Below are 26716 nucleotides of genomic sequence, written 5' to 3' on the forward strand. Positions count from 1 at the left end.
GTAAAATATATAACCACCAACATACAAATCCACGCGTACGAAATCGCGGGCAACAGCTAGTCGTTACATAAAGCCCGTCACAGACGGAGCGATAATATATAATATATATTAATATACCGACGACGACGACCACACACAACGATACCAAAATATAAATCGCTGTCTGTCTAGCACCTACATTGTGAGAGAGACGAAATATACCAAACTATATGTTATGGCTTTGTGTGTGGACTCTGTTAAATAGTATGTAAAATATATCGTAAGATGCCTTGCTATATCTTTTGGTATATTAAAACTCCGTCTGTGACGGGCTTTACTGCTATGCAGACAAACGCATATAAGCCCGATCATGACTAGTTCTTACGAATCTATATGCCCAATTCATACCTACTAGATGGAGGTCTAAATGTTTTGCGAATGAAGTGATGCTGTAATGTGACATCACACATATAATAGCCTTACAATGACAGGCGGAGCCGGTGACCCAGTGGCGGGGCCTTGGGCGCACGCCGTGACGACCTGGCCCGTGGCGGATCGTTTTCACGCTTCCAGAATCTGATGTTTTCCTAACGCATACACATCGAAACTAACGCATAACATCAACAAAGACGAGTTCAGAGGGCCTACCACGAAAATCTAAAATCGAAATTTCGTTATCTGCCTCTTCAGCCTCTTTATCACTTCAGTTTTTTAAATAGTATACGAGCGATAGAGCAAATAGACGAAAGCAGGGTTTCGTGGTACATTAGTTCATAATAAATAACATAGGCCGTCGATATTTACCCAATTTTGCAGATACTTGTAGTCGGGGCTAGAGTAGTAAATAATATACATACATGTGGTGTATCGACTGTAATTGTATAATAGTATTTTATACAATCGTGATATAATAGAGAGCTTTTCAGTCGAGTACCGTGTTTAAGCAACGAAGCTTGCTGAGCTGTTAGGTTAAGGTACGAGATTGAAAAGCTTGATTATATACAATACTTTTTCTACGAGGCAAAAAAATAATAATTTCAACTAGTAGAATCATATACCTATACTTAGGTAAACAAACCAAAAGTATACAGCTAAGATACGCGAGCTGCCGCAGCCCGCGATACCTTCATACTCGTACGCGCGCCGGCCGCCGGGCCCGGTGCCCCCGGCGGGTTGGTCAACGACACCTCCTCGTAACTCATGAGGCCCTGGTACCTGCTCCGCGCTAAATTCAATTTTAAGACAGTTTTTTTCTCGATTTTGGCCACCGTAGCCTATGGAGACTAACAAGCAACGCTAAGCGGTTTTCGTAGGATATGGATGTTGCTATACGAAGGGTGTCACATGCGCGTTTATGACTTATGAAGCAATTGTTGGCCAACCAATCACAAAGCAGATGCGACGCAGCAGCGTGTTTAAGTAGGCTTATTTGCATTGAATCGAGTCTCCTTAAACAAGAAATATTTTACTGAAATGTATGAAGTTCTATTTTCAAAGTTTTTATACTTGACTAAACCGTATCGATAAAATTCTTATGCTTAAGTCGGAAGTGCCATAGACTATCCAACGTTGAAAAGAGTAAGGTTGTAGTGTTGCATATGAAGTCGTAATACACAGATTATACTCGACGAGTAGAAAAAAAATACTTAATCACATACATGTGATTGTTTTAATTGATATTTCTTTAATATGAAATGTTAGATTTTTAGTTTCCGTGTTCATTGCACAATTGTTATTAACAGTTTGATCTAGTCTAGAACCATGTGTCACATTTCTTGTTGAGCACACTTACTTTATAACCCTAGTCATATCTGATCTAGGCTTATAAACTGGTTCGGCTATAACCTGTAAGACTAGGAAGTAGCCGCCATTATGGCCAATAGCGACGTCTAGCCCACTAGACGGTGACCTACATGACCCCAATAAACGCGCGTACATGCATTCGACTTGTTTCTGAAGCTTAAAGGAAGCCAAGCAAAGTGGCTTCTTGAATATCACAAAATAAAAAATAAATAGTTTTCAAATATAAGTAACTACATAGCAACAGAGTTGGGCAAAATGAGATGGACATTGCTTTCGCTTAGATTACAAAATAGTTGTTACAGGAGTGTAGTTTTCGTTCAATGACTTGAGTGCACAGTACTTTCTGGGAGCATACAGTGTTAACTTATTTTTACGCTTTCAGCGCACACGGTCAAGTCCCCATTGTTGTTGTACTTAATATTTTTGACTTAGACACCTAAAGAAAATTTTTAGCTGTCATACTGTAACTTTTTGCCATTTATATCTGCTAAAAACGTTGTTTCATTGTCAGCTTTATGGTTTCAACTGAAGACATTAAAAATCTCTCAAGTTTTGCGAAATGAACGGCAAACTTAAATAGCTTCCAGTGCCTTTGTTCTGCCTCGAATGTTTTTACTGCTTCTTCTTCGCGTTTTGTTCGAAATCATTATAGTTTTGAGCAGCGGACCGCGGAGATTATGTGTCAATCATTCTAGCTACTGATTCCTTTTCGACAATTTGCGAAATGAATGGTATAGTGAGGTCATTAAGCGCGCGGTTATTTTATGCGATAAACCTGGCGTTGAACGAAGTGAAGATTTGCTTTATTAACTTTTAACTTTTTTTTGTCCCCAGACACCATGAACGGTTTGAACGGTCACGCCAACGGCGAGGTAAATGGCGCCGGCGACATACTCACCCAGAACCAGCAGAAAGGCTGGTGGACCATCGGCCTCATCAACAGCCGGTATCGGTACCTCACCGCCGAGACCTTCGGCTTCAAGATCAACGCCAACGGCACCAGTTTAAAGAAGAAACAAATATGGACCTTGGAACCCGCCTCGGGGAATGCCAATGACAGTAAGTTGACATCTTGTAATTCTTGTATGTATGTAGTGTTGAATCGTCGCACAGAACCAGGCTGGTGAACCATAACAACGGGTACCGTTATTTCACAAAATTAACACGAATGGTACAGTCGCCATCAGATATATCGGAGCGCCCGAGGTGCTCACAAATATCTGAACACGCGCCTCTATTGTCAAGGCGTTAGAGTGCGTGTTTAAATATTTTAAGCACCTCGGGCGCTTCGATATATCTGATGGCGACTGTACCAATCTATGGAATCTGGAATCTAAGGAAGATTTTTATCTTCATCCTCAGGAAATGCCAATCGGTGAATAACTATTGAATGAATGATGCCAGTATCTTATCAATACTTAACGTACCTTCTAGTTAACCTAACTAGCTATTCTACCTAGGCCAATTTTGGCTATGCGAATTCCTCAAGCAATTACTAACATGTCGTCTCATATTGCTCACAAGTTTCACAACATACGCGATTGGGCTGGGAATTAGGTATGCAAAAAATCTCCGATTAATTCAATCGATAAAAATGCAAATTGGCGCTGTATTTATAATTGAATTGTGACGAAAAATTGACGTAAAAGTACTGGTAGCGCACATCAGCCGCACTAATTGAGACAAAAACGGGCCCTCCATACACCCTTCATTAGGGCACGTGGGGTAACTTATGAGAGGTGGCGGGTGTGAATGCAGATGTTTGTATTTGATTTAATCACATTCCATGTTTAAGTTTTTTTATATGTAAGTCAAATTGACGTGATCGTGAAAAAAGCTTTAACGGTCTTATAGAAAGAATTGCTATATAAATATACAAGTAAACGCTTCTCTTAGTATCAATATTGTATTTTATTATAATGGATAACGTTGCACTTGTTTTACAAAGTTGAAGGGATGTAATGTAATTAATAAAAGGCAGAAAATAAAATCAGGTGCATAACTTTGCTCTTTTACTACAAATGAGCATCAATTGCACTAGCACCTAGGCCATTAAAGCATTATTGAAATTGCAACTCGTATGAATCTAATTGCCAACCTGTAGTAAAGTTGTACGTTGGACGTGCGTGTTTCAGAGTCTGTGTTTATGAACTGCGCTTGCGGCCATTGGGCATATGTTTAAATTATAAATGTAGGTTTTTATTTAATTTCATGCAAGCATAATAGTTTTTAGACAATAACTTAAACTGCCTTACCTAAACAAAGCTAAGAAAATAAGTTACATAAATTAAATTTTGTATTACATGTGACAGTTGATCTATCGCGATTTGGATGTGATAATTGATTTCAAAAACGGTTGTTTTGGGTACGTATTGTATTTGTTTATTATGCAAATATGCAGGCCACATTTGAAAATGAAATGAATGTTTGAGTGCTGATAATGCGAGATATAGACAATGTTTATCGTGATAGCTGACATACATATAACTGCAGTTATCTCGATCGCGTTACTAAAGAGGTTTCACGCGACTGTTTTCGATCGTCTTCCTTGCAGAAATAGAGTTTAGAACATCCGGAAATACGAAAGCATATTTGCCCAAGCTGAAATGGAGAACTTCGCTAACGCTCGGTAAATAGATAGATAGATAGATAGATAATAGTTTATTCATCAACACATGGTAATAGATACATTTAAAATATACATCATGTACACAGTATCTGTACTACTAACAAGTGCGACTAGTCAGGAAATTAGGAAAGCAGGAAATAAACGTTTAAAGGAAATAATATTTAAATATAATTATCTGCTTTAATCCTGTAACGTCCCAGGTTCCTAATAATTATTATAAAATAAATTGAAATATTTTTTCTATCATTCCATTTTTAAACAAAACATATTATATAATATTTTTATTGATTCCATTCAAATTTCAGTACGAGTATTCCTTGTATGGAATGGATGGAGAGGCCGCTAGAGCTTGATTCAGACAAAAGTATATAGTGTTATTTCAAGCGTGTACTTTGTGATGTAATTTCCTAATCAAACATCAAGCATAGATTCAATATTGGCTTTTTACGACTAAACTTAAGCTTCACCTGTACCACCATATCCCAATTCGAACTCCTATTTTCAATGGCTCTCGAACCGCCCCGTCATTTACCGATAGGGTGCGAGCGACCCTCGTCAAGGTCTCACAGCTGAGGGGACCCCAAAATCAATACGGGGGACGTCAGGTGTTTTATAGGGCCCGACGAATGTTATTTTCTGTGTCATTTACGATGGTCAGATCTAATTTAAGTACCTATACACGTGTTGTCGATGCATTTAAAATTGAGTCCTTAAGGATCCAATGGACAGACACATTGACAAAAATACAAAATAATTGTCTTTCCTCGGAAATTAATAGCACAGGAGCCTTAATTTTTAGTGACAGAGATGGAATTCTCGAGCGAGAATGATCTTGTGTAAACAGTAAACACACAGTTGGTAGTCTGTTTATTATCATTGGACAGAGAAAAAAATGTGTTCGAGATAATACTTGGGTTGAGATTATTAATGCGTATAGAGGCGTTAAACTTTATGATTTTAGAGCCTTGATTGCCCGGGTAAGATATTAACTATTGCATGAACTGTACCAATAAATGAAAACTAAGTATGCCAACATAATACTTCAACAAGATACTTCTTTCTACTGAAAATGAATATGGACATACTCGTATCTCAATAAATTATTGAAGCTCTGCGTGTCTCTAATAAAGTTATTACTTATATTCGAAACGGCACAAGATATATTCATCTAAAACTTCTCATGGTCGTAATGTAGATTATACTCGTATTCTATAAAATATGATGATTTATGATAGATATCTTAAGACAAGCCATTAAGAGCAATAGTCGGGTGGCTGCAATAATGATACAATTGCAAATGTACCTTTATCTTGGGTATAATTTGAGATACATTAATCTCTACTGTTGCATCGTTAATCTCAATTGGAATTAGATTTTAACGGTTGTGATATGATTACAGACAGTTTCGAAAGTTATACTCTAGTTTTTTATTTAAGTATTATTTTACGACTTAAGCCAGCGGTTCTCAAACTTTTTTGGCGACGGAACCCTTTTGGAAAGCAAAATATTTGTCGAAGCCCCAAATTAAATCGCTTGTCAAATTAACAATGGATCAGAGATATAGGAGAGCTGGTTATTGTTTTTTTTTCGCTTTTTCTCGCAGAGCCCCTCGGAAGGTTTGCGGAGCCCTAGGGGTTCGCGGAGCACACTAAGAATGGCTTGCTTAAGCTATAACTTATTAACTAATTAAAACATATGAAAATAAATTATCTATAGACATAAATTAACTATCCATAGACATATAGATTACATGTTAGAGGAGTTCCGTTGAGTCCTCAACTCCTCATGTACCTTATCATCATCAGATCTCACTTCCGTAGCCTTTGAATTCTGAATTCCTTGTTTGTTGTCCCTGTGACAAATCTGAGATTGCATTTATTATACGTACATTAAGAAGATTTCTCACAAGCATTTCAGTTTATTTGTACATGAATATGATATATGATATATTTGTTTTAGGCATGATATATCTTCGGTCACACTTGGACAAATATCTGGCCGTTGATTCATTCGGAAACGTGACCTGCGACTCCGAGGAGAAAGAGGCGGGTAGCAAGTTCCAGATCAGGTGAGTCTCTAATCTCGTATCTTAATTGTTATTTGGTAGATGCTATGAGTAGGTATTAGGTATTATAAATTAATAAGAATATGATTAGATCAAATAAATGGCCCCGTTTTTATTATCTGTCTTGACGAAACTCGCATAAAATTCTTCTGTAGATACTAAAAAATTGTTCATTTATTAGCTTAATTTTACAGCTCATGTTACAATTTATTGAGTACTTCCTCCATCTATTATAAATTATAAAGTTCTGAGGAAAAATCCAGTTAAAGCTAGACTCACATAATGAACACCCGACACCCGACTCGATGACACTTGCACATTTTATAGAGTATTTCTTGTCCAGAACTGAAGCTTCGTGTCAAGGCGCAAAAAACTATTGAAACGAGATGAAATTGCAAGCGTGTAGTGGTATCGCGTGTTTGTATTAACATTTAATAGGCACGGTGCTGACGGTGCACATTGGATGTTCACGTGTCGCATCGCTTTTCTAGTGTGTACTTGTATCGATAGATTAAAATGTCAATACAGCAAAAAATTCCACTCCATGGCATAATCATCAACTTTTTGCCCGCCATAACTCATGTCATCTTGCCACCGGAAATACATTTTTCACCCCTTGCAGAATACTAATCCGTCTGACTCACAGGAAATGGTTTTAATATATAGCCTATACGATGCAGCATGGTAGCGCTTGCAAATTACGATTAAATAAGGTTTAAAAAAATATTTGGCACCTACAAAAACTTACTGCCTTTTGTAATTTTACACACATATTATAAAGTGAATATTCAAGTTTCAGTAAAATATGTATAAGTATTTTTCAAATTATGTTGAGTATATAAACATAGAAAGAGCATTAGTGTATCTAAGCTCCAAAATAAATGTAACGAGTAACAAATCATAAAGGCTCGTTAATTTACTTAAGGACTATAGTTACCTGATTTTACGTTAGTTAATACATAAATCATGCGATTATAAGAGGTAATTCTAATCAGTTATGTAATAAGTATTATGTTACTATTAAGAGGCCGGTGTCGATTTTAGTCGCAAAAATGTAAAATTGATAGATTTAGTCGGTAAAATTGTACACCTTTTGTTACCTAATTGAAATAACAAGTACTGGTTTCTATTAGCACGTCTTCTTATCTTGCCTTTTATCAGATCAATTTTTTGAAAACAGACGCACTAAATTAGTAATTTTTTTTTTCTGATGGACGTTTAGGTAAACGCGCGTAAAGCACTGATTTTGTCGCTCTTATTTGTAATCGTAAAGTTTGGACTGCTAAAAATGGTAAATTTGTACAGTCTGTCAAGGGACTGTCTCATTTCAAACATAGACAGAGATAATAATACTATCTTTGTCTTAGACTAGTACTAGCACCCAAAAGAAAAGGATGAGTATAGTTTTTTTATTCTTATTTACTGACAAGATTTGCTTGACCAACTATATTACACATATTGTGTACTTGACCTTTATCAGATTACATTTTTTGTTATATGACTTAGAGTTCGGGGAAATGAAAGTTAAACGAATTCAATTTTCTCCAGAAATTACTTCAAAACAAGTGACAATTTCTCTGAAAATCGACTTAATTTCAACGTAATTTTGATACTTAAACAATCTACAACATTTGCTGAAACTATTCTTATACATCAATTTGTATAATTTACCACCATAATTTTTTGATGAATTTTTAAAAACTGCCCCTTCTCTTCATATATTACCGGTGACGCACGCTCACGACCTCATGCCTTTTTAGCTACGAAACTAATAATTTATCTATTGGACTTAACGCACCTGTAGTTACTGAAGCTTTTACGATTATAATTACTGCTAGAATGCTTTAAAGGGTATTATTAACGATGACATTATTATACCTTTCGATTATAGGCGTTTCAGTGTAATTAATTTCGTAATAAGACGATGAAGCTATTACCATACGTTGCATTGGTTTTTTGTGTGCCTACTGCCTAGTTATTCAACATTTCTATTAAGTATTGCCTGACTGACAAAAGAATATGAGTATTTTCTTATATTTATAATATAGGTAAGTAATATTTGCATTAATAATATCTCAGTTGCGTGAGTAGGTAATATCAGCTTTAGATAATATATACATGATTGTTCGAGTTATTAACTACATTTCCATTTCTTTTAAGTTAATGTTTTTTAGCGGCAAGAAGTACCTAACTATTATATTAAAATATATTCTAAACACACTTTATTCAACAAAAATCAAACAAGGGTATCTATATATAGAAATCCTTTGAAATACAACATGCAACCCACTTATTCAGAAGAAATCACAATTATTTAGACGTTCCGCGACTTGCACGAAATCCAGTAGCGTTAATTACTTTCCTTTTTTTATCTCAAAGACAGTGTATACCTACTTGTTATTGAAAGCAGACGATGAGTCAGGATTCGCCGATATAAGTAAACAAAGTGAGTGACTCAGCCAAAGTTCGAAATAACTTAGTGAGAGTAGCTTGGGGAAATGTGTCACTAATGTAATTTAGGTATTTAAGGGAATACTGGTATGATATTGCCTAGACTTGCTATTATGTCAAGTATAATGACTAAACCCGTAAATAAAATATACACGAGTATAAATAATTTTTCCATTCTAAAATGTCAGTGAAATATGCATGTATTTTCCATACTTGAAATACTTTTTTAAAAATTGATAAAATGATCGTTTACGGTTTGGCAAAATACGAAGATACGTCTACACGAAAAAGGGGTAAAAATAAATATAAACACTTATTTTTCTATCACCATAAAAAAATCTTGCTCAGTTGACTTTACCTCTTCATTACGATGTTAAAGCCCTTAAAACAACGTTCAACTAGGGCTCGCGTTCGAATCCGTGTTTCGTTTACACGTTTCGAATACCCGTTTCCGAATAATACGTAAACGGTTTTCTGACCCGTTCCGCACGTTTAATTAAGAAACGTGTAGTTAAGACCCGTGTACACGGATAAACGGGTATTCGAAGATACGTATCTTATTTATCCGTGGCTCCGGACACGTCCTTGACGATAGTAGCGAAGGAACGAACGCCAGCTACAAATTATTAGACAAAAGATTCATGACGAGTTTCTGTCATATTTAATCTTATTCCGTGGGTCATAGAGTCGAAATTCAATAAACAGTTTAGAAAACCCTTTCTTGAGCAGGTAGTTTTTGCTTGCAATAGGTATTACGAGTATTCACGCTTCTTATCAAAGTAGTATTTTATATAGCACTTTAAATAGCTACTTTTTTTACGTTGCGGGTTAGCAATAAAATAAAATAAAAACCTGCTAGTACCTATTTAAAAAAAAATAGAACCTTCGAGTTCAGTATGTAGGCAGGAAGTCAAACTAATGTTCGAAATTGGCATTAGGTATTTATAAAAAAATACATTTTTAACTTGCTTCTTTATTTTTAGGTCAATTTGAGAACATGATATGAAATTGTATTTCTTGTCATATAATGTAGTGTAGGTATACCTTATAAAACAAAGTCCCCCGCCGCGTCTGTATGTCTGTCTGTATGTTCGCGATAACCAGACCTCACCTATGAATGAAGTTTTTCTTTGGGAATGTTTATGTGTATATTTTGTTAAGGTTTTGTTTAAATTGGTAGAAATATGACGATGTTTGCTAATGAAGTTAGAAAAAATCACGCTGGCCAGGAGCTTAATCGAAAACGCTGCCCAATCTATTTGAGATATAACGACACAATGTATGGTGGCAAAAAGTCTACAAAAAAGTGCGCGATGGCTGTCTGTCTATATTTTAAGAATAATTAACCCATTATTAACTTCTAAAAAAAACCGGACAAGTGCGAGTCGGACTCGCCCACCGAAGGTTCCGTACAAAATTTAATTTTAAATTTTAGATGTTATGGCGGCAACAGAAATACATCTGTAAAAATTTCAACTGTCTAGCTATCACGGTTCATGAGCCAGCCTAGTGAGTGGTGACAGACAGGTGGATGGAAGTCTTAGTATTATTGGGCTACCGATGTAAATACTTGTTACAGAATGTATTTTATTATGCTTGACTCTCCTTGCAAAGCCGGAGCGGGTCGCTAGTTATTAATATACACTTTAAATCAACTTGATAAAATTGCACCTTCTCAATAAATTCTTATTGTTTTTGCTCTAGGTACCTCTTACCATAGTAAAACACTTTTTAGTGCGGCGCGGCTACAAAACAATGGAAAACAATTTCTTGTGCAGATGTTTTGACCTTATTACAACGACATAAAGCTTATAATTCACGGTGACACTTGTGATAATAGTTTGGGAACCTACATGTTTTCGACGATGACAAACAAAAGGATATTGGAAAACAATGGATGGATGGACCATTTAAGTTTATTACCTGAACGCTAGTGAGAAAGTGACCAAAGTGAATTATGAATGATTACCAATTTAAAGATCTATCTTAATGTAATTAGCAATATTATCGCAAGTTATCCAAGGTAGTATGGGTTTTTATGGTTCTTGGGTAAAATTCTGCTATTCATTTGAGCATGTTTACTCGATAATCCCGCTTTTGTGTACCGCACTTTTTTGCGCCGTTGGCAGGTTTGTTGTTTTCGCAAAGCAGTAATACACCCGAGATAAAAATAACCACGAAATAATTAAACTGTTATTTTTAATTAATATTGTATTCTGTCTGCACACCTATTATTAACGAAAAAATACTATACCATTATGTAATTATAAAAAAAACTATGATCGATATCAAATTTATGTAATTAGCTTAGAAGCAATCGGTTTTATTAAATGATATAAATAGTTTAAAATAAAAATTATATATACCTACTATTAAACATAGGAAGATGGCTCAGTACCTATGTTTTATCAATACGGTTAAAAACAATTTAAAAAAAAGTAATTGTGCGGTTTTATGAAACCACGATGCAAGTGAAACTTTTTTCGGATTGTAGGCATTTAACTAAAAAATTTCGGAAATTAATTCGAATTACGGTATTAAAATCGCGGTTTTAATGTTAACTTAATAAATTGGGGCGATAGAATAAAAGTTTTACTTAAAAAATCGTACGACAAACGAATTCATCTGAAGTCAACATAATAATAGTCGAAAGTGGACCTTGTTACCATTGTACATTGGCTCAAACTGGTGCGGAGTAATCGGACCCGTTCGGAACGGTCTTAAGTACCCGTGTAAACGGAGATACGTGTCTGAGATACGTTTCTTGGGAACGTTCCTTCGAAACGTTTTCGAATCCCGGCGGTTCCGTGTAAACCGGGTTCTTAGTACCGCCGGGCTTAAGAACACGGGTATTCGTTTCGGCGTGTAACACGGATACCGGGAGCCCTACGTTCAACCCGATCGATCTTGAGCAGACAATCTAACCACACTAGGGTGTCATAGGGTTTTTATCATACTTACAATATAAACCCTATTTCAGTGACATAAGTCACATAAGATACAAGTACTAAAGCAAGTTTCACTTTAACTTAACAAATTACTTTGAGCTTTATATTATAAAATTTAAGATAGATTATGCAACGGCAAGCATAGAGAGTAGAGAAGGGTTGCAGTTTGTAGGGAAGCGTGCCAAGATTATGTTAGTTCAAGTAATTTGTTTTATTCCTCATCACGCTCGAAATGTGGAAGTTAGTGGTGATAATACAATAGGCAGGGGTTTGTTGGCGGTGGCATATTGTATTGTATTTGTAAACAACTATTATATACAATATACCATAGGCCAGGAATTGCAAACTTAGGGTATTTGACTGTATTTAAATTTATTTTAAATTTTAAAATAAATTATTTTACACCATGCATGAAACAAAGCACCAGAAGATTAATAGAGAAACGTAGACAGCAGTTATTTTTAGACACAATTTCTATTTTAAAATCCGTATAAAACTATAAAGAGTAGGTAATTTGATTGAGACGTCACATGCTAGTGTTTCATATAAATTCCATAGTAGCAAAATCGTTTTGACAGTTCGAAAAAAGAAACTGATTTGACTAGTAGTCAAATACCCTATTGAAAAGTAACATTAGCTTTTAGGTTCTATACGAGTATAACATAGGTACGGTATATATCATTTATATACCTTTACTGGTTGTTCGATTTAAAACGTTCAAGAGGCACTTGCCGCTGCTATCGTTGCAATTCGTGACATTTTCATGTTCCCTAATAATGTCAACAAAATGTTAGAAGTGCGAACCGCGAGCCGTGCAACTTTTCCAGCTGACATTTTGGTGAAAACTATAGCTTACTAAATTGTTAATGACTTATTACCTACCCAATACCCTAGGTAGGAAGATTATTTTTGTGGTACCTTTTCGAAAAACCCTACCTTTTTCATATTCGTAATTGGACGAACTTAAAGCAGTTTATTTCAGCGAAAAAAATAAAAGTTTGCAAAATTTTGCATATAATTAATGGTAGATTCGTTTCGAATCCTTCTAACTCTTGCTCCAAAAAGGCTCAAATAAGGATTTTTATAGGTAATAAATTAATATCCATTCGTAAAACTAAAGCTAGTCTCAAATAAATTCTTCGTCAGGAGCTGATTGTTTTGTTGTAATTAAGTTAATTTCTAATATTATTGTAGTAGGATCATGTTGTGTAGTTAGATACTTGCCGGTTATGTCCAACAACGGAATAGATTTATGAGCTCTTAGGTGCCAGCCTAAGGCTTTCAATACCTATTGTTGTCTTTTATGACAGAGGCATCAACACTAAAAATCCTTAAAACATTAAAAATTAAAATTTATTTAATATTGAGGTACAAAGTGATGTCATAATTAACGAACGTACCTACATATTTAAGTAACGATTCGGTTTTCGACTTCATAGAGCCGATAACAATCGCGTAATCACACTTATTAATGAATTTACAAGCCAAGCTAATAAGTCGTCTTGTTAGCGAGAATGCAGCTTCGTTAACACAGATTGTTGGCGGCGCGCGTTCCCGTAACACAAAACAAATATGGATGTGCTTATTTTTTATGGCAATTTCTAAAACACTAATACAACAATACTACCGAATGTACGGAACTGGAACGATAACGAGTATGTGAAGTAGGTAGGTAATAGGTACAGTTACAGGCAAAATATGTGGCACAACATTTCAAAATTTGTATAGCAACCGTTTGCACTTAAATCTCCCGGTAATGTGTCGGGTAATATCAGTTCATTGACTATCAGGTAGTATTGGTTTTCCGTTATATTTTGTTGAACGTAATGTTTTTCATTCACAGACGCATAACTCGCAAGAGCCTGCAATTTCTTGGCGCTTGCGAAGTCTCTGTCCTCTGCCACCTAACACTTGCAACTGCATGTCAATGTTCCGTAGCTTGGGGAAAGTTACTGTACATGATTGCGCATTGAAATCAAATTGCTATCTATAAATAAACATTAATTTATGGTAAATTAGATTCTAGACACATGTAACATTATTCGTATCACGTATGATATTGGATATTCGTAAACAGGGAAATAATATGGGTACCGTTGTCATCCGTTGTCCTAAACTGTCATTGTCCAAATTGTCCGAAAATCGCCTTCCACAACTTCCGACATCCTTTGACGGCAGCCAACAATGCGTACGCTCCCCGTCGGACAGTCGTCCCTTTTCCATTGTATTTCTTGTTGAACTGCTCGTTTCACGGCAGATTGGGTTTTATTTTCTCTCTAGCACAGCTTCTTTCGCTACAAGCTTGAAACTACAAAAGGATTTTAATGTCGGTCTGGATTGTTGTGGTAGGTTTGGTTGTCACTATTTGCAGACTTCTTCGGACTTCTGCCTAAAGTTTTTGTTCAGAAATCTGTGCGTCTGACGCGTAGCGCAACTTAACATTTCAAACATTCTGAAACTTTTAAATTGATAAGTACCAATTTAAAAGTTAACATAACTGTGAGACCCTTCACAGTTATTTTAAACATATGGAATGTAATGGGAAAATGCTACTAAATGTCAATTTAGCCAAACAACAATACAATATAATTCAAGTTTAGTCAGACAGAGCCTAGCCCCGCACGGAAAAAGGTTTATACAATTTTAAATGATCATTACATTCAGTACTTTTTTAATTTCAGAACGTCTAGGTATGTATTTTTTATTTATGGTATTAGTAAAGTATTACATACATTGTGTACATATACAATATGGATAGAAAATAGAAATATGGATGGATAACTTTAAAATGTTGACGCTAATCTAAGGATTTTTATAGGTATAAATCAGAAATGACAGCACAATAAAATGATTCATATATAAATAATAAAATTTGAAGGGCAAGTCACGTTTCGCAACCATTCCGGAATAATCGCTTTATGTCTGTAAGTGTGAAGCGGCGAAGACAATGGCCTGATTGAATTGTCGTCGCGTCTGCTGAATGTTTCATACGTACAATACAACATATACAGGCGTGTGCACTTTAAATTGTGTACGTTCTCTCATTTAGTTTACAATACAAGCGAGTTCCTATGTGTACGTTATGATGAACTTAAGGTTGTTTCTTGCAGTTTGTAGTTATTACGTTATTTAAGTAAAGTAGGACTTTTTTTAGATCTCGCTTGTTAACAGGTCGTCTAAACTGGTCAATGAAGGCGGTCACTAGACTCAGTGGTCATATGAAGATTCCTGTGCTGGGATATTGAATGTTATTCAATTATAAATACCTATTGTAAACCTCAGGTTAGATTAGATAGTTGTTGACTGCTGAAATTCTGTATAAGAAGGTTTTGCATTTACAATTGAGCCTTTAATTTGCATTGTCCAACATGACAAAGATTGGTGGTTACAACATTACATAATATATTTACTAAGCAGCAGCCAGCACTTCAAACATATCGATTAGTTGAGATTAAGACTAATGTTGTCATATGTAAAAATAATAATACTTTGGTGTCTCGATCCCCTATGTAAAATTCGGATCATTGCGGATAAAGGATGACTCACGTTAGAACGGTCTAGGTCCGGGCCGAGACCTTCGACACTTCGTTTGTTTCGGCCTTTCGGGTGATCGGTGATCACGTGACGCTTTCTATAGAAAACTGAAGTGTTAGAAAGCGGTCTAATTTCGATTTTTTTATAAATATAAATATCGCTACCATACATTCGACCCTCGCCTTCTAGCATTAGCCTTATTGTTCCAGCGTGTCTGAAGACAACAGTGGGCGCTGGGCGCTCCGCAACGTCGAGCGAGGCTACTTCCTCGGCTCGGGCTCCGACAAGCTCGCCTGCAGCGCCAAGGTGCCCGGCGACTCCGAGCTGTGGCATGTACACCTCGCGGCACGGCCCCAGGTATTTACCCTGACTTTCATATGAGAGAAGATTCCGGCTGCGGCGGCGAGTTTTTGGCTAATCAAGGCTAGACAACGCTTAGACTATCTGCCATAGCGTAACACTATTAGCCGCAAAAAAATATTTAAGAGCGCACATGCATATGTATGTCAAAGTGTCCCAGAGTCCATTGAGGGTTCACGTTGACCTACTCCTATTACAATTATAAGACAAAATCGCTGCGAGCACTGTAAAATTTAGTCTGAATTTTAGTAACTTGAATACTACAAGACCTAAATAAACCAACAGCATATAATTTCCAGGCGCAGAGCCAAGTCCTGCAATATTAAGTAGCTCAACTTCATTAAGAATTTCGAAGTAAAGTTAAGAAACGTAGTGACTTGTATTATCACTATCACGTTCTTGAACATCTAAAGTATCTAAACGTCATCCTATCATATAGGCATATCCGGTCTACATCTATCTAATCATCACATGCACACTCTCGCGTGTGCACGCCGCATGCCATATCAGATTCAGATGTCGGCACGTTGGGGCGGGTTTACACCTACCGTCCAGTATTCATTTATAAATCTTTAGGGAGGTAGCACATGGCGACTTTTTGCAGCGATTCAGTAGCGATGCAGCCGCGATACAGTATCGATACAGTCTACTCTAGACGCTGTCGATGGTCAAATATTATATACCACTCCGACACAGACACACACACACACACACACACACACACACACACACACACACACACACACACACACACACACACACACACACACACACACACACACATATACACATACACACACACACACACACACGCACATCCATGAGCACACAAGTTTTTATTTTGTTTTTTTTATATTGATTGATTTATTGATTTATGTTGGTGATTTATTTTGTTTTACTTCTAATTTATTGCAATTATGATATTCTACTCTTTTTTATTAGTATTACGAATTGTTAAGCCTAGCCAAGCACGGTAATTTGTTAACCTGCGACCGACCGATCGCAAGGGTCCAATCTGAAAACCAGCGCTAGGCCCTCTGCTTGGAGTGCTTCGCATATGCTGAGATTGGAGCCCATTGCCCAATCATTCATGTTAAATGTATAAAAATTCTAATTAAATTTTACCTATTTTAGTATTTAAGATTTATATTTGTACTTAGTTCTTAAGGTATTTTTTTCGTGGCAATAAATACTTTTCTGATTCTGATATGTAGTATACCCCCGCAAAGGTAAACACGATTCTGCATCGCTAATATCGCGCTACTGAATCGCTGCAAAAAGTCGCCGTGTGCTACCTCCCTTTAGCTTTGCAAGAAATAGACAACAAAAGATGTTGGATTGTCATAGCTTAATTATGTGTAGCTACTCCAGTATAAATACCCAATTTTATATATAATGTATGTAGTACATACTATTTTTAATCTTGACTATTTTTAATCTTGACTTGTTTTATGGTCTAAATTGCAACTTCTAGTTATAAAAATTAAATGAATCACGAAAACCTTTTAGTTTTATAGCCATGGTGCGCTTGGTCAGTTAAGAGGCAAAATATATCGCTTGCACCATTTATGACTCAATTATTAGGCCATAAAGTTTGTCTAGACATCTTCTGTCGTAGTAACGTGCAACAAGTACACGTACTACGTAATTTGACGTACGGTATGTCGACAGAATACGTAACTGTTGTTATTATTTACGGTCCGTCAGTAATATGGTTAAACACGCGTAAAAGTAATTATAAAACAGAAAACATAAAATTCAAAATTCAACGATGAAACATCATCAAGTTAAGTATAATGTATGACGCTTAATACTACTGTATGTATTATTATTATTAGTTTGTATATTGGCGTAAGAATGAGACTAGTATTTGCAAAATGAAATTTTCTCACTGCACAAACCTAAACAAAATTCTATTTGGCCTAATAGTTGACATTAAGTCCGCCTTTTATACTTTATACTTCTTTCTGTGCAATAAAGTTTAAAATAAATAAATATTCTTTAAAAAAATATCTTACTTTACTAAATCGCATTCGCTGCTCGTACGAATGTATAATTGCAGGGATAGAAGGACCTGTCTTATTTTTATTATTTTTTTACCTACATAAAATGTCGCGGGTTAACTGACAGAAACCCGTGCGTGTCTCAGTCGTCTGCCATGCGGTCGGTGTGGACCTGCCAGTGCGTGACAACTACGCATGCGTGGGTTTGTAATAACTATTTCTTTTGCGCATTGACATTTAATTTAAACTGCTGAACAATCGGCGTCAATTATCTGTTATTAGAAGCAAATTCCGCAACTTGAATATAATTGTATTAATAGTTTTTTATCTTCTAGCTTAATGAGATTAAGAACGTTATATAGTCATTGCGTATCTTTCAAAATACGACGACTGTTTTCATTTCGAATAGTTAAATACATATTCGTGTTAGTATGTACAAAGCACAGGAAAAGTTATAAATCTATTATCAACTGAAATAGATGTCATAAAATCTACTCTCTTCCACAATAAGAGACGGCGTTTGCATCTTTTCTCAAAAATACGCGGAAATATTAACTTTATGATCGTGACTATAGGATGCTGTATAGCTACTTCACCGGCAACCCCTTATTTCCCGTTGTCTGTAGTAATGTACAGTTGGTTCCCTAACATAAGCATCCAGGACCCGGGTATGCCCTTAAACTACGTCCAAAAGGACCCGGGAATGTCCTTAAACTACGTCCAAAAGAGAGGTATGGGCACTGTGAATGACATCTCGCTTTGTGTGGTAGGGCACAGGACAGCGGATGTCATTCCAGATCTAGAGCAGAGCCCAACTGGGGAGGTACCTCCACCTTACAGAAAACCGCAGCCAAATAACACTAGACCCTACTAATAGTGTTGTGTTCCTGCCGGTGAGTAAGGTTGCCAGAGCTCGAGGGAGAGGAGTGTTAGGGTCGGCAACGCGCATGTAACTCCTCTGGAGTTGCAGGCGTACATAGGCTATGGAGACTGCTTAACATCAGGCGGGCCGTATGTTTGTTTGCCACCGACGTAGTATAAAAAAAAACCACTTTTCTATACAATTACTATAGCATGCTGGTGACCAAAACTAACGAAAACCTTTTTTCCAGATGAACCTCCGCTCAATCGGACGCAAGCGCTTCGCTCACCTCTCTGAGACCCTGGACGAGATACACGTGGACGCCAACGTGCCCTGGGGCGAGGATACGCTCTTTACCCTAGAGTTCCGCGCCGACGAGGGCGGCAAGTATGCCATACACACCTGCAACAACAAATACCTGAGCGCTGGAGGAAAGGTGAGGAATATTTCTTGACTGCTCATTTGGTGGCAGCTTAGGAGGAAATCTAGGTACCGGTGGATCGATGAGGTTCAGAAGGACCTATGTGACATACAAGCGGCTGAATGGCGTCGGATCGCACAGGATATGAACGAATGGCGAAATCTAGTATCGGAGGCCAAGATCCACTTCGGGTCTCTGAGCCAGCGAAGTAAGTAAGTAAGTTAGGAGGAAGTCTACAAAACAGATGACAATTCCCTTGCACCAGCTTAAGTCCCCGGCAAGCTCAGTTCTCCATACAAACGTAGTTACGCTCTCATTTTAAAACGACTAGCTAGATTGCTTTGAAATTTTGTACTTACAATGGGATAAGGTATATCTAGGTCTGTAATTAGTTTATGTAGCTTCAGATACCAAAGTTAAAAAAATACAGAGAATTTAAGTTTTTCATACAAAACTCTCTATTTCGTTTGTTTTATATACTAGAGCTATTTAAACTAATTACAGACCTAGATATACCTCATGTCATTGTATGTGTAAAGTTTTATTACAATCCAACACGTAGTTTTAAAATGAGAACGAAACTCCGTTTGTATGGGAAGGTGAACCTCGGTTGAGCTTGCCGGGGACTCTTAAGTCAACATTAGACGTTGCTATAATGACCTGGTTTTTAGTATGTATGTAGTCAATTCAATTCAATTTTTATTTATTTAAGACAACAATGGCCCATAAAGGTTAGTAACAATTAAGAATTAAGAGAATTAACAGTAAAGTGAAGTCATCCATTGCTTAAAAAATTAAGTTGGTCGGTACGTCGTCCACTAGCAAAGACCCTAAAGTCATCACTAAATCTCTAAAATCATTGTAATAAAACGAGAAAGTGAAGGTAGTATTACAGGCAGAAAGATTATGACAACGTCACAGGTAGCTATTTTTGTTGCTTTCTCTTTATAAGAACCGCATAATTCTCAAACAAAGAAACTATGCATACCTACTAGGGCTCCCGGTATCCGTGTTACACGCCGAAACGAATACCCGTGTTCTTAAGCCCGGCGGTACTAAGAACCCGGTTTACACGGAACCGCCGGGATTCGAAAACGTTTCGAAGGAACGTTCCCAAGAAACGTATCTCAGACACGTATCTCCGTTTACACGGGTACTTAAGACCGTTCCGAACGGGTCTGAATACTCCAAACCAGTTTGAGCCAATGTACAATGGTAACAAGGTCCACTTTCCACTATTATTATGTTTGTCGTACGATTTTTAAAGTAAAACTTTTTTTCTATCGCCCCAATTTATTAAGTTAACATTAAAACCGCGATTTTAATACCGTAATTCGAATTAATTTCCGAAATTTTTTAGTTAAATGCCTACAATCCGAAAAAAGTTTCACTTGCATCGTGGTTTCATAAAACCGCACAATTACTTTTTTTTAAATTGTTTTTAACCATATTGATAAAACATAGGTACTGAGCCATCTTCCTATGTTTAATAGTAGGTATATAATTTTTATTTTAAACTATTTATATCATTTAATAAAACCGATTGCTTCTAAGCTAATTACATAAATTTGATATCGATCATAGTTTTTTTTTATAATTACATTATGGTATTGTATTTTTTCATTAATAATAGGTGTGCAGACAGAATACAATATTCATTAAAAATAACAGTTTAATTATTTCGTGGTTATTTTTATCTCAGGTGTATTACTGCTTTGCGAAAACAACAAACCTGCCAACGGCGCAAAAAAAGTTAGGTACACAAAAGCGGGATTATCGAGTAATCATGCTCAAATGAAAAGCAGAATTTTACCCAAGAACCATAAAAACCCATACTACCTTGGATAACTTGCGATAATATTGCTAATTACATTAAGATAGATCTTTAAATTGGTAATCATTCATAATTCACTTTGGTCACTTTCTCACTAGCGTTCAGGTAATAAACTTGAATGGTCCATCCATCCATTGTTTTCCAATATCCTTTTGTTTGTCATCGTCGAAAACATGTAGGTTCCCAAACTATTATCACAAGTGTCACCGCGAATTATAAGCTTTATGTCGTTGTAATAAGGTCAAAACATCTGCACAAGAAAATGTTTTCCATTGTTTTGTAGCCGCGCCGCACTAAAAAGCGTTTTATTATGGTAAGAGGTACCTAGAGCAAAAACAATTAGAATTTATTGAGAAGGTGCAATTTTATCAAGTTGATTTAAAATGTTTATTAATAACTAGCGACCTTCGCTTGGAGAGTCAAGCATAATAAAATACATTCTGTAACAAGTATTCACATCGGGAGCCCAATAATACTAAGACTTCCATCCACCTGTCTGTCACCACTCACTAGGCTGTATCTCATGAACCGTGATAACTGGACAGTTAAAATTTTTACACATGTATTTCTGTTGCCGCTATAACAACTAAAATTTAAAATTAAATTTTGTAAGGAACCTTCGGTGGGCGAGTCCGACTCGCACTTGTCCGGTTTTTTTAGAAGTTAATAATGGGTTAATTATTCTTAAAATATAGACAGACAGCCATCGCGCACTTTTTTGTAGACTTTTTTCCACCATACATTGTGTCGTTATATCTCAAATAGATTGGGCAGCGTTTCCGATTAAGCTCCTGGCCAGCGTGATTTTTTCTAACTTCATTAGCAAACATCGTCATATTTCTACCAATTTAAACAAAACTTTAACAAAATATACACATAAACATTCCCAAAGAAAAACTTCATTCATAGGTGAGGTCTGGTTATCGCGAACATACAGACAGACATACGGACGCGGCGGGGGACTTTGTTTTATAAGGTGTACCTACACTACATTATATGACAAGAAATAGAATTTCATATCATGTTCTCAAACTAAACTAGTAAGGGCAAATCGCCTTGCATGGTATGGGCACGTGATGCGGAGGGATGAAAGTCATGTGACAAGAAAGGTATTAAGAATGAATGTGGAGGGAAGTACGAGGAGAGGAAAACCGAGGAAAAGGTGGATGGACTGTGTGAAAGATGATATGAAACTAACGCAAGTGAATGATGAGATGACGGGTGACAGAGATGTATGGAAGAAAAAGACATGCTGCGCCGACCCCAAGTGAATGGGACAAGGGCAAGCGAATGATGATGATGTTCTCAAATTAAACTAAAAATAAAGAAGCAAGTTAAAAATTTATTTTTTTGTAAATACTTACCTAATGCCAATTTCGAACATTAGTTTGACTTCCTGCCTACATACTGAACTCGATGGTTCTAATTATTTTTTTAAATAGGTACTAGCAGGTTTTTATTTTATTTTATTGCTAACCCGCAACGTAAAAAAAAGTAGCTATTTAAAGTGCTATATAAAATACTACTTTGATAAGAAGCGTGAATACTCGTAATACCTATTGCAAGCAAAAACTACCTGCTCAAGAAAGGGTTTTCTAAACCGTTTATTAAATTTCGACTCTATGACCCCACGGAATAAGGTTAAATATGACAGAAACTCGTCATGAATCTTTTGTCTATTCATTTGTAGCTGGCGTTCGTTCCTTCGCTACTATCGTCAAGGACGTGTCCGGAGCCACGGATAAATAAGATACGTATCTTCGAATACCCGTTTATCCGTGTACACGGGTCTTAACTACACGTTTCTTAATTAAACGTGCGGAACGGGCCAGAAAACCGTTTACGTATTATTCGGAGACGGATATTCGAAACGTGTAAACGAAACACGGATTCGACCGCGAGCCCTAATACCTACCCATCAAACCTATATTGTTATTCTCGCATATGCATAGTCACAATCTCATAAATTTAGCATTTACCAGCACTTTCCCACAAAGCCGGCCTCGATTGAACCGTAATGCATACACAAACATCGATTGTGTGATATCTCTCAGTCCCACTTCCATCGAAACCCATAGCAATTGTCTCCAATAATGTGTAAATACGCCTCGGAACTCCAGCGCAGCTGTGTCAACTGTCAGGGCGACGCTGCGCCAACAAAATAATGCAAATTTGTGATAAGTGGTTAACTAATATTCCTTCTATTCTATTTCTGGATATGTACTCATTTGTAAAGTTGAAAAATATGCCTCCCACGGAATAACCACACACTGTCAACGCCATTCCCCCGAATAGTGGGTTACTACAGTACGAGTATACTAATTCTTTCAATATATATAAACTATTAAACCGACTTACACGTAGTAGTAATGCCCTGTTTACCTGAATTCAAGAAACAATACCTATGCCTGGTTTAAAAATATTACTCTTGTTACATTTTGGTCTTATTGTCTTCTGTTTACCTATATAAAATCTTCTATAAATTCCATAAAATTTTACATATAAAACTTCCCACTAACCTACAGAAACCTGTTCGAATAGCATTGCCATTAAGCAAATATTTCAGGCCATGATCATTATCATAATACTGTAGTACATCTAAAGGGGCCCACTGATTATCATGGAGTCCGCCGGACGATATCAGCCTGTCAGTTAGAACAAAAATTTGACAGTTCCGAACAACTGACAGGCCGATATCGTCCGGCGGACTGGTAATCAGTGGGCCCTTTTAGCAATCTTGCCTGATCTAGATTTTTTTTACTATGTGTAGTAGACGCATGTCAGTGACGCATAATTTTCATTGAACACATCCGTTTTCTATGCATAAAGCACATTTATGATTTATCTGGTTTCCATTTGCCAATGACTCTCTTAACAATCTTGTAATGATGAAAACAATGGCGTTTTTAATCATAACAATTACATTGCTGTTGATAACCGAAGGCATAAACGATGCGTGGCACGAACACAGCAAACGATAGAATGTAAACAAGCTGTTTATTGTTTTCTTCCCATGGGGCTACATTAATTTACAAGATGCAACTGACAATACGGGATTAACTCATCGCATAAGCATATGGCGTCGTTATAAACTGTATTGCAGCTAAAGAAAAGCTTAGCAATAACTAGGTCGTTTGTTTCTAATGCAAACTCTCAGTTAAGCATACGAGTTCTAAGCTATTGTTAATGGGCTGACATTCATTCAGATACTTTCTCCTCTTTTCCAAGCATGATTAAAACTAAATAACAACGTGACTCCACACAATATAAGTAAGTTTTTAAGAAGTAGGTACCTATTACGTTCTTAAGAGTTACGTTTGGGCACTTAGTAAGTACCATCATTGCATTGAAATGTGCTATAACCTCTCCTTTTCAACAGCTCCTGGACAGCTGTACGCCCGCCTGCCTGTTCAGCGCCGAGTACCACGCGGGAGCGCTGGCGCTCCGCGATGGCTCCGGTGCCTACCTCGCCCCCATCGGCTCCAAGGCCGTCTTGAAGACGCGCTCCACCGCTGTCACTCGCGACGAGTTGTTCTCTCTGGAGGACAGCTTGCCTCAGGCGGCGTTCGTGGCTGCGTTGAACGACAAATACGTCTCTGTTAAACAAGGTGAGTCTCTTTTTGTGTAGTAAAATCTGTGTTAGCCTAAGCCGTCTTAGGCCGACCTCGCTCCCATAGAGCCAAGGCTGTATTATCACTACCAACAAAATTTGTGCGATATCGCCAGCTTTCTTCATGTTATCTTATGCTCACTTGTAATATACCTACCCTCTGTAATATTTTGTTATCCTATTAACGTGATACGTAACGTTTTCCGTTACCAACAAAGAATAAATACACTCACCTTACATTCATCTTATTTTCTTGAATGTTTAGAGCAATGAAACACCTACTGCTGGAAAAACTCGCCGTCTTATCCAAAGAGTCCAAAGTGCTTGTTTCGGTTTTTGTTGTTCAATCCCGCCGAGAAGTCATATTACACCTTACTTAAACAAAGCGTCCATATTAAACATGTCATCTCGTAGACACTACATCTTGCGAGTCTGCTACTTGGCGTTTTGAATGACAAAAATCCCGAATACCTGTTTACCAAAATTCGTATATCCTCTTTCCATTAACGACACGGTACTCGTTCTACCAGACGATGTCTTCTAGAAGCACATCCTCACAAAACCGTTGCTTTTACAGGCTGCTTTCGGTATCTCGCAACCAGGTGTTGGAACAATATTCCTCCACCTATTCGTGTTATGAAAACTAAGCGTAGATTCAAATTACATTTCAAAAAAATCCTTTTAGAGAAGCAAAGTTTGGGAATTCCTCACGGTTACCTGGTTGATGATTACCGAATTTAGTCTTAGTAATCCTGCTTAAAAATTAAAATTTTCTCTAAATCACATTTGACACTACTTACATGCTAACTTACCACGCTGACACTTCTATGTCACAACTATGTGCAAGCATTTAAATGTCTCTATAGTTTAAACTGTGTCACTAATTATTTATTAATAATTAATTGGGTAAGTACTAACTTTCGACTATTTCATTATTTTCCACTGTTTTTTGTTGACGTGATCTGGTCCTGGCAGAAAATCAGCGCTTTTCCTAATGGGTGAAGCGTAAAGGATGACTCACGTTAGACCGGGCCGTGTCCGGTCCGGAGCTTCCGGCGCTTCGTTTTCTATGGAAAGCATCACGTGATCACCTGTCATGTCATAGAAAAGTAAGCGCCGGAAGCTCCGGCCCGGACACGGCCACGGCCCGGTCTAACGTGAGTCATCCTTAATACTGAGCCACAACCTTTTTGTTTCGCTGCGACGTGCGACGCAACTCGACAGGATTTTTATTTGTATGAAACAGTATTTATATGTATTTTTTCCTTATTTTCTATTATGTAAAAATCTGTGTGACTATTATTTGTTGTTGTAATTTCTATTTTTTTTCTGGATTGTTTTGTGTACCTATGTCATTTTTGTATTTGAATATTTTGTGTGTATTGTGGCAAACAAATAAACAGTTTATCTATCTATCTATCTACTTTAGTCGCACATTAGTCTGCCGGCAGAGCTAATGAAGCAACATGTAGCAAAACAACTAGATCGAAGTAAGTAATCTAGATGCTATCAATAATCCATTGATTCCGTAATTGCGGAACCAGACGGGCAGACATGAAAGTTAATTGCGATTGATTGTAGGGGACTGAGGGAAGTGCATCTGTTTCCTGCAGATTTACGTAAAGCCTTTGTATAATGTCTGTCAATCACTGTACACGCATTGAAAAGAACTGCTACTACGTAGTAGTGCCCCCGCCAAGACGAGCAAAGCGAAGCGCAAGGGCACTACCTACCTTTTCTCCGAGCGCTTCGTCGTTTTGTTGAACCCTCATAACTGTCTGTCTGTGCGTTACCTCTTCACGATTAAACCGCTGAACCGATTTAGTTGAAATTTGACATAGAGATAGTTTGAGTCCCGTAGAAGGTTAATTTTTATCCCGAAAATCATCCCTTAAGAGGGTCGAAAGCGGGGTGGAATTGTAGAGTTAGAAGCTTGCCTCTACAAGAGATCTGACAGTGCGAGCCTTATAGTTTCGTTTTGGCAACATTTAAAAAATGTTTTAGGTTAAAATTAGACGTCCCGGTTTCAATCTGATATGGGCAATAGGTACCTATGTCTAATAATCACCTGTATTTGTTCGTGGATGATTTCTATGTAAAACTAATCTTATACTAGTCTTATCTTCTACATATAATGAGAATTGCTTGGATCTGGATTTAATCTTACACGGACTCATGTTGTTAATGCATTCCCTCATGTTGGGCCAAGAGGCTGTA

The 26716-nt window shown here is 37.0% G+C and overlaps 1 protein-coding gene across 1 annotated transcript in view; it reads left to right on the top strand.

The window, feature by feature from the left end:
* Positions 1-26716, top strand: part of LOC134744299 (protein singed) — a 57661-nt gene that overhangs the window by 19667 nt on the left and 11278 nt on the right. Inside the window, exons 2-6 of the mRNA XM_063678071.1 lie at positions 2617-2841; positions 6371-6479; positions 15619-15766; positions 18885-19070; positions 24269-24497. Of these exons, the coding sequence (XP_063534141.1) occupies positions 2622-2841; positions 6371-6479; positions 15619-15766; positions 18885-19070; positions 24269-24497 (892 nt within the window). The 5' untranslated portion in view covers positions 2617-2621. The remainder of the gene's footprint in view (positions 1-2616; positions 2842-6370; positions 6480-15618; positions 15767-18884; positions 19071-24268; positions 24498-26716) is intronic.

The sequence above is a fragment of the Cydia strobilella genome, chromosome 9, assembly GCF_947568885.1.
Source record: "Cydia strobilella chromosome 9, ilCydStro3.1, whole genome shotgun sequence".
Lineage (NCBI taxonomy): Eukaryota > Metazoa > Arthropoda > Insecta > Lepidoptera > Tortricidae > Cydia > Cydia strobilella.